The sequence below is a fragment of the Nyctereutes procyonoides genome, unplaced genomic scaffold, assembly GCF_905146905.1.
Source record: "Nyctereutes procyonoides isolate TBG_1078 unplaced genomic scaffold, NYPRO_anot_genome, whole genome shotgun sequence".
NCBI classification, from domain to species: Eukaryota; Metazoa; Chordata; class Mammalia; order Carnivora; family Canidae; genus Nyctereutes; species Nyctereutes procyonoides.
This window is the reverse complement of record NW_026575142.1, coordinates 50496202-50511036: the sequence shown is the minus strand read 5'-3', so window position 1 is coordinate 50511036 and position 14835 is coordinate 50496202. Positions and strand designations below refer to the sequence as shown.

The 14835-nt window shown below is 43.3% G+C and overlaps 1 protein-coding gene across 2 annotated transcripts; it reads right to left on the bottom strand.

Annotated features, from left to right (window-relative positions):
* Positions 1–2231: 2231 nt before the first annotated feature.
* Positions 2232–14572, bottom strand: ADIPOQ (adiponectin, C1Q and collagen domain containing). Of its 2 annotated transcripts, XM_055308307.1 has the most exons (4): positions 14477–14572; positions 7783–7859; positions 5873–6094; positions 2232–4791 (listed from the first exon to the last, which is right to left on the bottom strand). In XM_055308307.1, the coding sequence occupies exons 2-4, from the start codon at positions 7790–7792 to the stop codon at positions 4271–4273; spliced, it is 753 nt and encodes a 250-aa protein (XP_055164282.1). In that variant the 5' UTR covers positions 7793–7859; positions 14477–14572; the 3' UTR covers positions 2232–4270. The 2 variants fall into 2 exon arrangements, with proteins under 2 accessions (XP_055164282.1, XP_055164283.1); XM_055308308.1 differs by lacking the exon at positions 7783–7859 and having other exon boundaries at positions 14477–14515.
* Positions 14573–14835: the final 263 nt, after the last annotated feature.

Genomic DNA, 14835 nt, shown 5'->3' with positions numbered 1-14835 from the left:
TTAAAAATAAAAAGTGCTGGGAGGAAAGAACTGCCAACTCGGAATTCTATAGCCAACAAAAATATCCTTCAAGAATGTAGGCAGGGGATCCCTGGGTAGCACAGCGGTTTGGCGCCTGCCTTTGGGCCAGGGCGCGATCCTGGAGACCCGGGATCGAATCCCATATCGGGCTCCCGGTGCATGGAGCCTGCTTCTCCCTCTGCCTGTGTCTCTGCCTCTCTCTCTCTCTCTGTGACTATCATAAATAAAAAATAAAAAAAAAGAATGTAGACAGGATAAAGGTATTCTCAGATGAGGGAAACTAAGAGAATTCATGACTTGCAGACTTGTTCTGAAAGAAATGGCAAGGGAAGTTCTTCAGGATGAGGGGAGACTATACCAAACTTTAGGAATGAAGAAAGAACAAGAGAAATGATTAATATCTGGCTAAATAGAGTATTTGGGGCCTCTTAAATTCTTTAAAATATGGAAGACTGTTTAAAGCAAAAAATATAGCATTATCTGTAATGTTTCAATGAATATAGATATAAGATACACAGCAACCACAACATAAAAGGATCAGGACACAGAATCCTATTTGATTATAAGGCATGCATATTTTATTTGAAGTGGTAAAATATTAATTCTAAGTATACTCTGAAAAGTTAGGTATACACATTGAAATTCCTAGAGCAACTACTAAAAAATACTAAAAATACCACAGCCAAAATCCAATAAATAAATTAAGATGAAATATTATGGAATATTCAAGTAAACAAAAGAGAATAAAATATATTTAAATATAAATGTAATATAAATAATAGAATATTATATAATATTTATATGAATATATTATAAAATATATAATACATGTAATATACAAAGTACATGTTAGTTGACTATGTTATCATTCAGGATTCCACTCAACAGTAGAAAAGTTTTTGGAGAGTCAAAAGTTATACACAGATTTTTGACTATGTGGAGGGTGTGTGCCCCTAAACCCCACATTGTTCAAGAGTCAACTATATAGATAGATTTAAAGCAACACAGTGGGAAAAGATACGATGCAAACAGTAATCAAAGGAAAGTTAGACTGCCTATATAAACTTCAGACAAAGTAGGCTTCAGAATAAGGAAAATGACCAGGGATAAAGAAAGACATTAGGTAATGATGAAAGAGTAAAATCATTGAGAAGACATAATATTAAATGAGTATGTACTTAACAGGAGAACTCCAAAATACAGGAAGCAAAAGCTGGCAGAACTAAAAAGAAATAAATCCATAATTATGTTTGAAGATATGAAGTGACCATGAAGATGTCATGGGACCATTAATCTTAAAATCTTGGCCACAATTCCTCTCAGGAGGGGCTATGCAGTTTGGGTCTCTCTGTTTCCACAAAGAATTGGCCATGCTCCAGAGAGCTTAAAGTGAGAGTGACTCCATGTCCAGTGCTGTGAAGATCCTCCCACCCCCACCCAGACGTGGGACTGTGAGCATGACCAGATATCAACCACTTGTTGAAATTTTAGAGAAAACCAATAGTAATCTTCCAGCAATATCTAAGAAACCTAAGAAAATTCAAACATAACATTAAGAGTTTATGGTGACCAGGTGCATTCGCATCCATCATTCACTCTCCCACTTCTGGCAACTGTGTCCAGTTTTGCCTTAGAGAAAATACCCTTTCTCCAGCTTGAGCCATAATCAACTTAAGTCGATAAGTATACTCCATCCTCCTGACTGAAGTAATTGGTCAGAGACAGCCAAACAACCCAGTGAGAGCCAATGAGATGCAAGAACATACTTGCTGGGGCTTCTGGAAAAGAGAACTTCCTCCCGCCTCCGTGGGAATCACCAGAAAAGAGAATGTCCCTCTAGCCACATGATGTGGTGGGTGGGTGCCAAAGCTGGCAGGCTGCCAGCCAGTCTATTTGATATCGTGAGGAAAGGCCTAGACGTATACTGTGTAGAGCCTGAGAGTTAAGTCCACACTGCTGACGGCAGAGAAGGACAGATAGAAAAGGGTCTTGGATATCACTTGAGCCTCTGTTTCAAGCCTTACCCAATGACAAAATAGCTGCTCTGGTAGTTTCCATCATGCAAAGGAATCCTTTTTTCCCCCCATCTTGACTGACAGTTGTTTTCCATCATTTATAACACAGAGGCCTAACATGCAATGTCCCCTTACCCCTTCACCCCCCTCTGAGCCCCATGTCTTTCTCCAAAAATGAAAACAAAAGCCATGTGATTCAAGTGCTTCTACTTTTAATGCTAAACAGTATTTTTATTTGTATAACATGATGATGTGAAAACATTTTTTTTTACTTTATTTTTAAAAAATATTTTATTTATTCATGAGACAGAGAGAGGCAGAGACACAGGCAGAGGGAGAAGCAGGCTCCCTGCGGGGAGCCCGATGTGGAACTCAAACCCAGGACCCCGGGATCATGCCCTGAGCCAAAGGCAGATGTTCAACCACTGAGCCACCCAGGTGCCCCGATGCGCAAACATTTTTAAAAATGAAGCTTTGTATGTAGAAATAATAATCCCTTAATGATAAGCAATACACAAACAAAAAGGAATCATTCAGAATGATAAAACTGGGAGGAGAAAAAAAAAAGCTTCCCCTGTCTGTTTATACAGAATGCTACTAACTCTGCTTTTGCTAAAGACTTTGAAAAATGTTACGCAAGCTGTTGTCTCCTGGGAGGATATTTATCATTATTGACTACTTATATACTTCTTTATTTTTTTGAGAAATATTTGACAACTAAAAATTGTATATAATTAGATGTACCATGTGATGATTTATTATAGATAAACATGGTAAAATAATCACCACAATCAAGCTAGCTCTCATACCCATCACCTCAGATAGTTCTTTTCTTTACTCTTCTTCCTTTTATAATTCTTAAAGAACAAGAATAGATTCAGAAGGCCCAGGTCTTTCCAGACCTTGTTGGTACTCAAGGAAAGAATCGTCTCCAAATTCCTTTGTGGGTTTTGCATTGCAGGCTCAAGCTACCCCCTTGAGGGAGAATTCTTTAAGTATTCTGGAAAACACACCCAAACCTTAGTGGAAAAAATTCAAACTACTCAGTGGAAAGGATTAAATTCAGGGAGTTCCTAAAATGAAAATGTTTTTGTAGATAAGGATCAGTTATATGAAGAGACTAAACTGGAGTTAATTCTGGGTAGAGGTGAGATTCAAGAGATTGGTCTTCATGAGGCATTTATCAAGGACCTGTAAAGGGACTCAGAGGTGAAAGAAGCACAGTCCTTTCCAGGCAGTTGTCTCCAGGCTGGTAGAAAATGTCAACCCAGGATTCTCATCCAGCTTAATATGTAGAGGGACACAGGGGCACGGTGTTGTGAGGAAAATTTGCAGGAAAGAGCTAGCACATCAGAGAAGCTTCCTGACTAGGTGGTTTGGAGGAACAGGGAGGATTTCACCATGTGGAGATGGAAGTAGCTTTCTGAGCTAGAGAGAAGAGCATGAGGAAAGACACAGAAGCAGAAGTACAGAGTAATTTTTTTTTTTGAAGTACAGAGTAATTAATGGTCCGGCTGGGATGGGACCTAGTCATAGAATCACCTTCTCTGAGGGAGCTCTACTGGGGAAAGGCTTAATTCACCATGAAGACCAACTTAGAGGCCCTCAGGTGAGGTGGGTGATAGACCCCCTACCAACACTCTCAAGAGGCCGTATACTCCTAAAAAAAGGCCAGGGTCTAGTGGAGAAGGCCTACAGACCTGGGTTTGGTTACTAACTCTTCCACTTAATGCCTGTGTGAGCTTAGGCATTCCCTTACTCTCTCAGGCTCAGGACCCAAGACTAAAATGAGAAGAATAATATCTTTCCTGTGCACCTCCCAGGATTGGCATGAACGTGAGGAAAAAGGGTGGAACACAGAATAGCACTGCCAAATACTTTCTGGTAGTCCACTATCTTACCATATATGTGAAGCACCCCCAGAAATATTATTAACTTTTCGTTGCTACTACATAACAGATCCTTGAGGCCAAGAACTATGTTTTCTTTAGGACAGGGAACATAGTATATGATTTTTTTTGAAAAGGTACTTGCTGAATGAATGAGTAGATAATGAGTAATGTTCAGAGCTTTCCAACTAGACACAAAAATTAATCTTCTTCTTCTTCTTCTTCTTCTTCTTCTTCTTCTTCTTCTTCTTTCAAAATTAGTCTTCTAACTCCACTGAACACCTGTTGACTGTTTTTTTCACTTTGGGGTTGTTTGGCCAGGTGGAGGCTCTAAGTTAGTTGTGATCAGTTGGTGTCATGGTAGAGAAGGAAGCCCGTAAAGGTGGAGTCATTGACGTTATCTGCGTAGATCCCATAGGAGTCCCCATCCCCGTACACCTGGAGCCAGACTTGGTCACCCACTTCCAGATGAAGGAGCACAGAGCCAGAGGCCTGGTCCACGTTCTTCTCCTGGTACTGGTCGTAGGTGAAGAGCATAGCCTTGTCTTTCTTGTAGAGGCTGACCTTGACATCCTTCAAGTAGACTGTGATGTGGTAGGAGAAGTAGTACAGCCCAGGAATGTTGCAGTGAAATTTTCCAGTGGTGCCATCGTAGTGGTTTTGCAGATTGTAGAAGATTTTGGTAAAGCGAATGGGAACATTGGGGACAGTGATCCGACTCTCCAACCCCACACTGAATGCCGAACGGTGTACATAGGCACTTTCCCCAGGTTCTCCTTTCCTTCCTGGGGTTCCTGGAAAGCCTCGGGGACCTTCAACCCCAGTTATTCCAGTTTCACCAGTGTCACCCTTAGGACCAACAAGACCTAGAGAATGAGAAGACCTCAGTGACCATAAGGAACAGAACACTCCTGCCTAGGTGAGTTCTAGCCTGAAACACTGTCCCTTTGGCCCTTACCCACAGCCTGCCTGACTTACAGAGCAAGGGACCAATGGGAGCTCCCAAAGAGGTGAGTTATGCCTTCTACATCCCCCAGCAGACTTCCATAAATTCATCTCCAGCCTTATTTCCTATAAGTTTGCATCCTAGACCCTCCACCCTGCGAACCCTTTATATGCTGGCTCAACCAACCATACATTTGCTCTTCTATCCCTTCTATCCGGGATGCACTCCCTCCTTTATTCCGTGTACCCATCCTTCAAGGCCTGACTCAAGCCCCGCCTCCTCCTGAAAGCCTTCCTTGTTAATCCAGATCTTCATTAAGAGCGTTGCATTTTCTCTCTGTTCCATACTTTGGGCATTTGTCCACATTCAATCTGGCATATTTGGAATAGACTTCCTTGTAGTAATCTTTAACAGCCTCATGCATTAGATTTTTTTTTTAAGATTTTGTTTATTTGTTCATGAGAGACACAGAGAGAGAGAAAGAGGCAGAGACACAGGCAGAGGGAGAAGCAGGCTCCATGCAGGGAGCCTGATATGGGACTCAATCCCGGGACTCCAGAATCATGCCCTGGGACGAAGGCAGGCCCTAAACCACTGAGCCACCCAGGGATCCCTAAATTTATCTTCTTAACTGAAACAAGAGTTCTCCAGGAGCAGGACTGCGAGCTATAAGAATGCATTAAGTGTGAATGCCACTGGGTGGAACGGGAATTAAGTGGAAATCAGTGGAATGAGAATTAAGTGGAAATGAAGGGAGACATGAATGTGAACAGATTGGGAATAGTGATGGATGGTGTGGGGGTGGGAAAGTGTACAGGGAACGTGATGTGGATAGAGCAGAGTCAGAAGTGCTGGTTTTATAGGTTGCTTATGGGTCACAGAAAAAATTGCTCCCTTCCTGTGTCTAAACCTTTGTCAATAGCTAATGACTTTGTATAATTACAGAAGCCCTCTTCTACCCAGAAGTCTATGATGGAGGAAGCCAAAAAACTTGTTCTTACCTGGATCTCCTTTCTCACCCTTTTCACCAGGGGTGCCATCTCTGCCATCACGGCCTGGGGTCCCATTGTGGCCAGGATGCCCCGGGATGCCTGCCATCCAACCTGGGCAGGCCCCCTTCGGCAGGGGAAGCAGGACTCCAGGCCCTTCTGCCACAGAGTCCTGGCCGTGAGCAGGCAGGACTAGTAGCAGTAGAACAGCTCGTAGCAACAGCATCCTGAGCCCTGGAACCCAGATCTGCATTGTCAGCCACGCAAGGAGACCCCATACAGCACACCCCATCAGGACCTAAGCAGGCCATCTCAGCAGTGTCCACTTCTGAGACCTGTTCTCTCAACACTCACCTCTTCTAGAAGAGTTGTCTGACTATTTCCACCTAGCTTGATCTCTTTCTGCCCTGAAATTTGCAATATTTAGCATTATTCTTTGTGTGTAATCTCCTTTCCTCAACAGATTGTGAGTTCAATGAGGGCAGAACAACACTCTTCCAATTGCCTCATAGGCACAGGGCCAGGCTCCTTGGACCAAGTTCCAAGAGTCCATTTGTCAAGAACAGAAACCTCTTGAGTTTTCCAAGGATGACGACTCTAACCAACTTCTCTCTCTCTCTCTGGCTCCTTCCTTTTTCTTCTCTACTTCTCTCCCTCATTTCTTTTGTTGTTGTTGGTTTTTTTTTAAGATTTTATTTATTCATTCATGAAGGACACAGAGAGAAACAGAGAGAGGCAGAGACACAGGCAGAGGAAGAAGCAGGCTCCATGCAGGGACCCTGACATGGGACTCGATCCTGGGTCTCCAGGATCAGGCCCTGGGCTGAAGGTGGCGCTAAACCGTTGAGCCACCTGGGCTGCCCATCTCTCCATTTCTATGTCTGTTCCTCCTCCTTTCTCTTTCTCTCTCTCTCTCTCTCTCTCTCTCTCTCTCTCTCTCTTTCTCTTCTGCCTCTGCTCATCTCCTGGATCACATATTAGACCATTTGGTTTATTGTACATGCGCCCGCACACGTGCACACACAGGCATACATCCACATGCTTGCACACACATATACACAGTCACACAGTGCACACACACACACAGCCTTTCCCTATGTTAGTCAGACAACCAGAGCCACACTGTCCCATGAGGATGACCCTCCGCTGCTGACCCTTTGCCTGGGCCATTCTTAACTGCACCTCCTCACCTGCCGGATCCCTCTGCAGCCTTCAGGACACAGTTAGGATGTCTTCTCTTTCTGGAAGTCCTCCCTCCCCAATCGATGTTATTCATTCCTCCCCTGCACACACTCTGCCCTCGCTTACCGCTGGTATCGCACTTCCTGCACGATCCAGTGATTCCCCGATCTGCTCATTCATTTCACCCATTAAACTACAGGTACCAGGAGGCAAAGCCTAACACACTATCTACTTTTTAGTAGGGACTAAATAAATGTCTTTCTAAGGAAGAAAAGAGAGAGCAAGAGAGTCAGAGAAAGGAGGGAGTGAGGGAGGAGAAAGAAAGAGGGAAAGAAGGATGGAGAGTGGAGTATATTTGAAATATGTGTTCTGGGAGCCCTAGCAAAAAGCTCAAGTGGCACAGGTGGCCGGGGACATTGTCTCAACACCGTTCCTCCATATCCTGCCCCCACCACAGAAGATGGTCCTTTATATATATATATACTGGTCCCCTCCCAGCTTCTGCCTCTGATGTTAGGGTGATCTTAGCCCCCCCATCAATAATAGACAGGGTCTTAGTCTCCTCAGCCCTCTTTCACCAGGGAGTTGTGAGAAGGTGCCACAGAAAGGGGAATAAGTCCTAGGATCCTGGATTAAGGCAGCCCTAAAACCTTCTGTGGAGTTTGAGAGGTGCTTAATCCCATGAACCTGATTCTGAGTTAAACACAGTCCATGTGTATTTTTTTACACCAAGGACTTACCAATTTTCATCAGTTTGCTTGTCTCTTAAGAGTTATCCAAAGTCTCCAGAATTGGGCTTGGGTTCAGGGTACAGTTCCTGTGTGCAGGAGGCAAGAAAGTCTCTGATTGACAATTTTACCCTCCAAGATATGCATGGTGTCTAGAATCCTACCTCTATGCCCCATCACCTGGGCTCTATAGTGCCCTCTCAACTCAACGCACCAACTCATCATTCATTCATTCATATAGATATGAATCTATATATATCTATCTATATATCTATATATCTATATATATGAATTCACCTTTCATATAGATAGATAGATGTAGATGTAGATATAGACACACATACACGCACATGTATTCACTAAAAATTGGTAATATAAACACTTTGGAAACTACAGAAAACAAAAAGATCCCCAGTCCCAAGGCTTTCTCCGTTTATTTTTAAACATAATGAAAAACACATTTTACATAAAAATTTTATTCCCCCATTTTTGCCTTGTCACTTTCTGGTTCTCATAATCACCATTTTTTAAAGGTTTTTATTTATTTATTAGAGAGAGAGAAAGCATGAGCAGGAGGGAAGGGCAGTGGGAGAGGGAGAAGTAGACTCCCAGCTGAGCAAGAAGCCAGCCCAATGCAGGACTCGATCTGAGGACCCTGAGATCATGACCTGAGCTGAGCCACCCAGGTGCCCATAATCTTCATTTTATTTTTTTTCATAATCTTCATTTTAAATGTGCGTGTGCTAGTTCATCAAATGGAAACAGTCAAAATATACTTAACCATTCCTATTTTGTTGAACTTCTAGCTTACTTCCATTTCAAAGTATTATTTTAAAATCCATAACTTATATCCTTGGTCATATGGCTTATCCCCAAGTTATATAGTTATGACCTATTCCCAGAAGTAAAATCACTGGCCCAAATCTATGAACATTTTTAAGGCTCTTGATGTGTATTTCCAAACTGCAGTTCGTTACACTGTTACTAGGTAGTGTGTTAGTGTGTGATTAAGAAAGGCTATTAACTATTCTCACCAGCAAAATTTTAAAAACCTATTTCTGTTATTGCTATTTAATGAACAAAAGAAAAGGCACCTTGCTACTTTGATCAATAGTGAGTTGCACATTTTATTAAAGGCCTATTTCCTAACTTAATTTCCTCATTCATGATACACCCTTTAGTGTTTTGGGTTACTTAATTTATTAGGGACACAATGTTCTTTTTCTTTTTTAGTTTTTTTTTTTAAGATTTTATTTATTTGTTTGACAGAGAGAGAGTGCACACACAAGCAGTGGAAGCGGCAGGGGGAGAGGGAGAGGAAGAAAGAGAGCTCTGCAGGGAGCCCGATGTGGGACTTGATCCCAGGACCCTAGGACCTTGACCAGAGCCAAAGGCAAATGCTTAACTAACTGAGCCACCAAAGCAACCCACACTGTGCTTTTGAATCAATTTGTATGACCTCTTTTTACACTTTATCATATATGCCACACCTGTTTTCTCTGGTGATTATTCTGTAGATTATTCTTTTGTCTACCCTGATTTTTAAGTGATGGAAGTTTTCATTTTTAGAGACAACTCTTATTTTTCTTTGCTTCTAAGTTGTAAACCCTTCTTAGCCCTTGTAGGTCTTGGAAAATATTCTATTTTTTGTCTTCTATTGCTTGATATATTTTAATTTCACTCTTTAATTCACCTTCAATATTTTGTTTTGTGATCTAAAAAAAACTCAAATGATTTCTATTTGAAGACTAGCTGTTTAAAGACACCTTTAGTTCATCTTTCCACTCTTTATTAAGCTGCTGCATCATTTATTTAGTAAATATCAGTTTTACTATGATCTTATAAGTAAGTGAGAATTGAGAAGGAGATGGATTGATAGAAGAAGGGGCCAGAGAGAGACCACACAGCAGCAGGCACTGCCCCTAGGGTCCTCTGTAGCTGTGAATCTCTAGCCAACGCGCCCCTTACCATCTATGTACACCTTTGTCGCCCTCTACTGGATTTCAAGTGCTCAGGCGAGTGTAGTCCATAGCTGCTGGAAATGAAATGAGATACAGCCTAGGCTTGGCTTGTCCCAAAATAAGAAGAGGTGAGTTAGATTAGAAGGCAAGGAGGAGAGACCAGCCAAGCCCGCTTTCGTATTTAGGAAGAACACTTCATATGAATAAGACTTAATATGCATTCAAAGTTTCCCATTATTTGTCATTTTCATCCTTTCTTCTGGAATTAGCATTCCAAGTCCCGAGAAGACCTCTGAAAGGTTGTGTGCTTGCTTTCTCCTGAAACAAGGAGGCTGTGCTCTTTTCCACAAAGAAATAGGAAGAGAGAGCCCAGAACATGAGAACTGGTGGGGGACAGCTACAGAGGACCCAAAGATAGGAGAAGATTGGCTTTTCCAAACTGTTGGGGGGAATGTAAAGTCAGAAGGTCTCTGGAGTTCTCTGGTTTAAGATTCTCTTCTCTCAGCCCAAGGGAAGGCATTCTGTTCTCAACACTTCAGTATTATGGATGGATTTCTCCACTAACAGGGATAAGCAGTCCGGGTACCATGACAGTGGCATGAGGAGGAGGTACTGAGAAGAGAAGTGGGGTGAAGATCGGTACGTGATCCTCAGAAATTTCTGATGCTAAGAACGGACTCTGATTGCAGAAGAAAGTTGTCTTCTATCCTTAGTTCTGGGTGGAAAAGTCAGCAGTTGATAACAATTAGAGGTCAGAGCAGAGACACTACTCTCAAAAAAAATGGATTCCAAAATTGTGTTCTTTGTTTATTTTTTTTAATTTTTTTATTTATTATTTATTTATGATAGTCATACAGAGAGGGAGAGAGAGAGAGAGAGAGAGAGAGAGAGAGAGAGAGAGAGGCAGAGACACAGGCAGAGGGAGAAGCAGGCTCCATGCACCGGGAGCCCGACGTGGGATTCGATCCCGGGTCTCCAGGATCGCGCCCTGGGCCAAAGGCAGGTGCCAAACCGCTGCGCCACCCAGGGATCCCGTGTTCTTTGTTTAGATATGGCAGTTGTTACACTTACATTTGGAAAGACTTCTAATTCTACAGGGGAAAACATTAATTAATGAAACCATAATATAAGACCCAATGGTGCCTGTAAAGAAAACATTTATGTGGATCGTGAAGCTGGACCCCAAGTTCCACTTATAATTCTGTTTCTACAGAACTCCATGTGTCACTTAATGTCTCATTTAATCCTCACAACTATTTTGAGAAACAATATGAAATAGAACAGGATCACATGCTCTATGATCTTGGAGCTTGGGTGAGAATGATTTGTTCTTACCTGTAACATGTATTACTCATATATTTGTTGGAGGATTAAGGGCATAAAATCCATATAAAGCACCTAGAATGGCACATGGCACATGTCAGTGCTTAATAAATGTTAGCTATGACTGTACCCATTTTAGAGATGAGGAAAGTGAGTTTCAGGAAAGTTAAGTGACTTGTCCAAGATCTTAGAGCTTTTAAATGCAAAAAGAGCTGGAAATTGAATTCTGGTCTTCCAAACCCCAAAAATGGACCCCTGGGCATACTTCAGAGGAGAAAAAAAAAGCATCAGGATCACATTTCTGCCTTTTCATATTTCACTCCATGGAATGGAGGACATAAGAGAAAATAGCTTGAAAAGCCCTTCAGATTATAATGCAAGCGCCCTGGCTTCTAGCCTAGGCTCCACCAATAACACACTGGGTGACCTCACCTCCCAGATCTCATGCTCGTTGCCTGCAAATGTGATTATTAATGATATTAATCCTTACCTATCCTATTTCACAATCTTATTGTATCAGTTGACTAAAAGTATGAGGTATTTTATAAGCTTCCACACATATAAGTAAAGAGAAGGGAAACTAGCAAATATTTACGGACCACCTGCTGTAGACCACCACTGTACGGCCACCTGCTCCTTCATCTCTTTCCATCCCTACTACTCCAGGAGGTAGGACACAACTGCCACAAGAGAACTCCCAGGACCAGAGAGGATTAGTAACTTCTGCCCATGCATGAAAAGGGAAAGAGTGCAGGGGTGCAATTTAAAACCCAAAGCCTGGGTTCTTTCAATGGCATTGGCTTTCACAGCATACCGTGTATAGGCATGGATCTCTTCTTTTTTAAAACTATATTAGGGGATGGCCACGATGTTCTCTGGATCCTAAAGGGCCATATTATGATCTCTTCTTTTCATATTTAGAATATATAAGAAATTCCACTTTGACCTGCTGAAATTTCAATAACAACAGCAGAATCTTGTGAAATGCAGAATGGGGTTTCCTTTGGGACTGACAGGAAACAGTAGAGGGGGGAAAGGCCACCAAATCTGGTGCCAACTCTTCCAGTAGGAAAGGGCACTAAAGCACAGATCACTGAGAGCCGAAATGAACCCCAGAATCATCTCACCCCTGTCCTCCTTTTACAAATGGGAGGTTAACGAGAAGGGAAAGGGTGCATTTATTAGATCTTCATAGAGGCCAGCTCCCACACTAGTAGCTTGTACCCATTATTTATTTTATCTATTATGTATTTTAATCTTTACAAGAGTCCATGAAGCAAGGAAAATAACCCCAACTTTAGAGATGGGGAAACCAAGAAGAGATTAAGGACATGATCCCTCAGACATTCCTGTTCTGACTTCCAAACCAGTGAGCTTCCCATCATGCTACAAGGCCTCTAAAAAGCCTTCTCAGACTCAGCTTCCTAACCTGCTAAAATGTGATCACATAAGATGAGGGACATGAAATCGGCAAGGGTACATTGGAGTAGAAATTGGATAAGGCACTTTAACTTTTATTTCATGTAACTTCCCCCATAGCCCTGCTCTTGCTTCCACTATAGAGAAGAATCGGAGACTTGAAGAGACCAAGATGCTGCCTTTAAGATCACACAACTCTTAGTAGAAGTGCTGAACAGCTGGGAGGGGGAAAAAAATAAAGAAAAAAGATCATGTGGGCAACTCTTGTGGGTTCTATGAAATTGCCATTTTTAGGGGAACCTGAGTGGCTCAGTGGTTGAGTATCTGCCCTTTGGCTTTTAGGTCATGATCCCAGGGTCCTGGGATTGAGTCCGCATTAGGTTCCCCGTGGGGAGCCGGCTTCTCCCTCTGCCCATGTCTCTGCCTCTCCTTCTGCGTCTTTCATAGGTTAAAAAAAATCCAAAAGAAAAAAGAAACTTCCATTTTTAAAGGTTAAAAATGGTTTCGCCTGCTACAACCTAAGGATGAATGACAGAAGCAGGAACCAACTCAGTTCAGGCTGGCTCCCAGGAGGATTACTTGGAAACCGCATCTCCACGCCCAACACACACACACACACACACACACACACACACACACACACACACACCCTCCAGGAACTAGCATAGCAGCACATCCCTCCAATGCATTTTTAGGATCCAGTCACTCTCCACGTGAAAAAATTCCTGATTGAAAACGTCTGCACTCCAAAGCTTCTACCTCCTGACTTCAGCTAAGTGGGGACACTAATCTCCTGTCCTGACAAGGAGTCCATGGAAAGTCTGTCCCCTTAACCACCTTAGAAAGGACAAGAAGCAAGTCCTGTGTATCTCTTTACAACTCCTCAAGAATTAAGGGAGGGAGACTACAAGGACTGCCCATTAAACTGCAGGGCTCTCTCTCTGCTTGTGTTTCCAGAACAAAGCTGACCCCCTCCTGGTCCTTTGGGCACATTCTACCAACAAGGGCCCCGTCACTCACCTACCTTGCGTGGAGGAGCCAGCCTTACACCTAATGGGAGGAGTCACCGGGAGTGAGGCGCTGCAGCCCCTCTGAGGTTGGATCTGAAACCCAGAACCTCTCCAGACCAGGGACCTGCACCCACTGACACAAGAGGGCTGGGCTGATCTCTAAAATCCCTCCTGCTCTGACCTCTGCCTTGACATTGAAAACAACCAGATGCCTCAGATGCAGCGCTCGTGGGGGCCAGCAGGATTGGGCTTGGCAAAGGCCAGGCTGACCCACTGGTTGCTGTCAGAAAATGTCTTCTATAAGATTGTCATAGGTTTTCAGTATATACCAAGCTCACTGTATCTCATTTGAGTGTCTCAATCATCCTGTGAACTATCTCCACATCTGTGTAGGTATCTCCATATTTACAGATTCCCTCAAATCCAGGGAGTGATTATGTCTCACTCATCTTTGTACTTCACTAACTCTACCCGGTGTCTGGCCTTATAGAATCTGCTCAATCAATATCTGCTGAGAAGAATCAAGTGGCAGAGCTGGGTTCCAGACTCAGCCTGAGCGCTGGCTTTCCCCAAGCTGCCTTTCCATGTGCTTCTTTCTTTGCCTACCTGTCAACCTGAGAAGTTCGTCATTTCCTTCCCTTCTTATTTGACTGAACTCTATCACTGGGCCATCCCTCCCTCCTCATTGACTCCAACCTTTTCTCTGGGTAGGCATCTTGCCACAGAGTGAATTGGGCAAAATTCAAGATGGCCCCAGGCATTCTGATCAGAAGAACAGTTCCTTTTCTCTTACAGATGTGGGAGAACCAAGGAAGAAGCCCAAGGCCTATCTGACTCCGCCAGTGCTGCCCTGGCCAGAGTTTTGCCGTACCCATCTGTGCCTTGCTATGACAAGAGAGCCTGCAGAAACCCCAGCCAGAGGCTCCATTGCAAGGCAGCCCCCCTACACACACCTCCCGACCTACTTGGGAACTGTAATCGACTTGTTCTTACCCTCAGGTGTAGAATCAGACCCACAAACTGCAGTCAGGATGGAAATGAGGAAATGATCCAGTCTCAGCAGTCTGGTACTCAAGGGGGAAGGCAATCCCCACCCCAAAGTTGTCCCTTCCCATTGGCCAGCCCTGTCAGGGTAGAGGCCAATGGGAGGGCACCCTGTCCCTGGCAACTGCTTCAGGTCTCCACTCTGGGGAACCTGCTGCAAACCTTCTCGGGTTTGGGAAGCCAAGTGGATCCTCAGTCACAGCACTCAGATTCTCTTGGCTCTTACGTTTGCTTCCTACAACCTCAACAGAAGGTAGGGCAAGGTTCAAGACCAGAAAGAGGAAAATAAGCTATCTCGACATCTGAGG

Excerpts from the sequence above, each read along its gene's own strand:
- ADIPOQ (XM_055308307.1), bottom strand. Across the intron at positions 4,792-5,872 it reads GGGTGAGAAAGGAGATCCAG|GTCTTGTTGGTCCTAAGGGT; the intron begins GTAAGAACAAGT and ends CTCATTCTCTAG.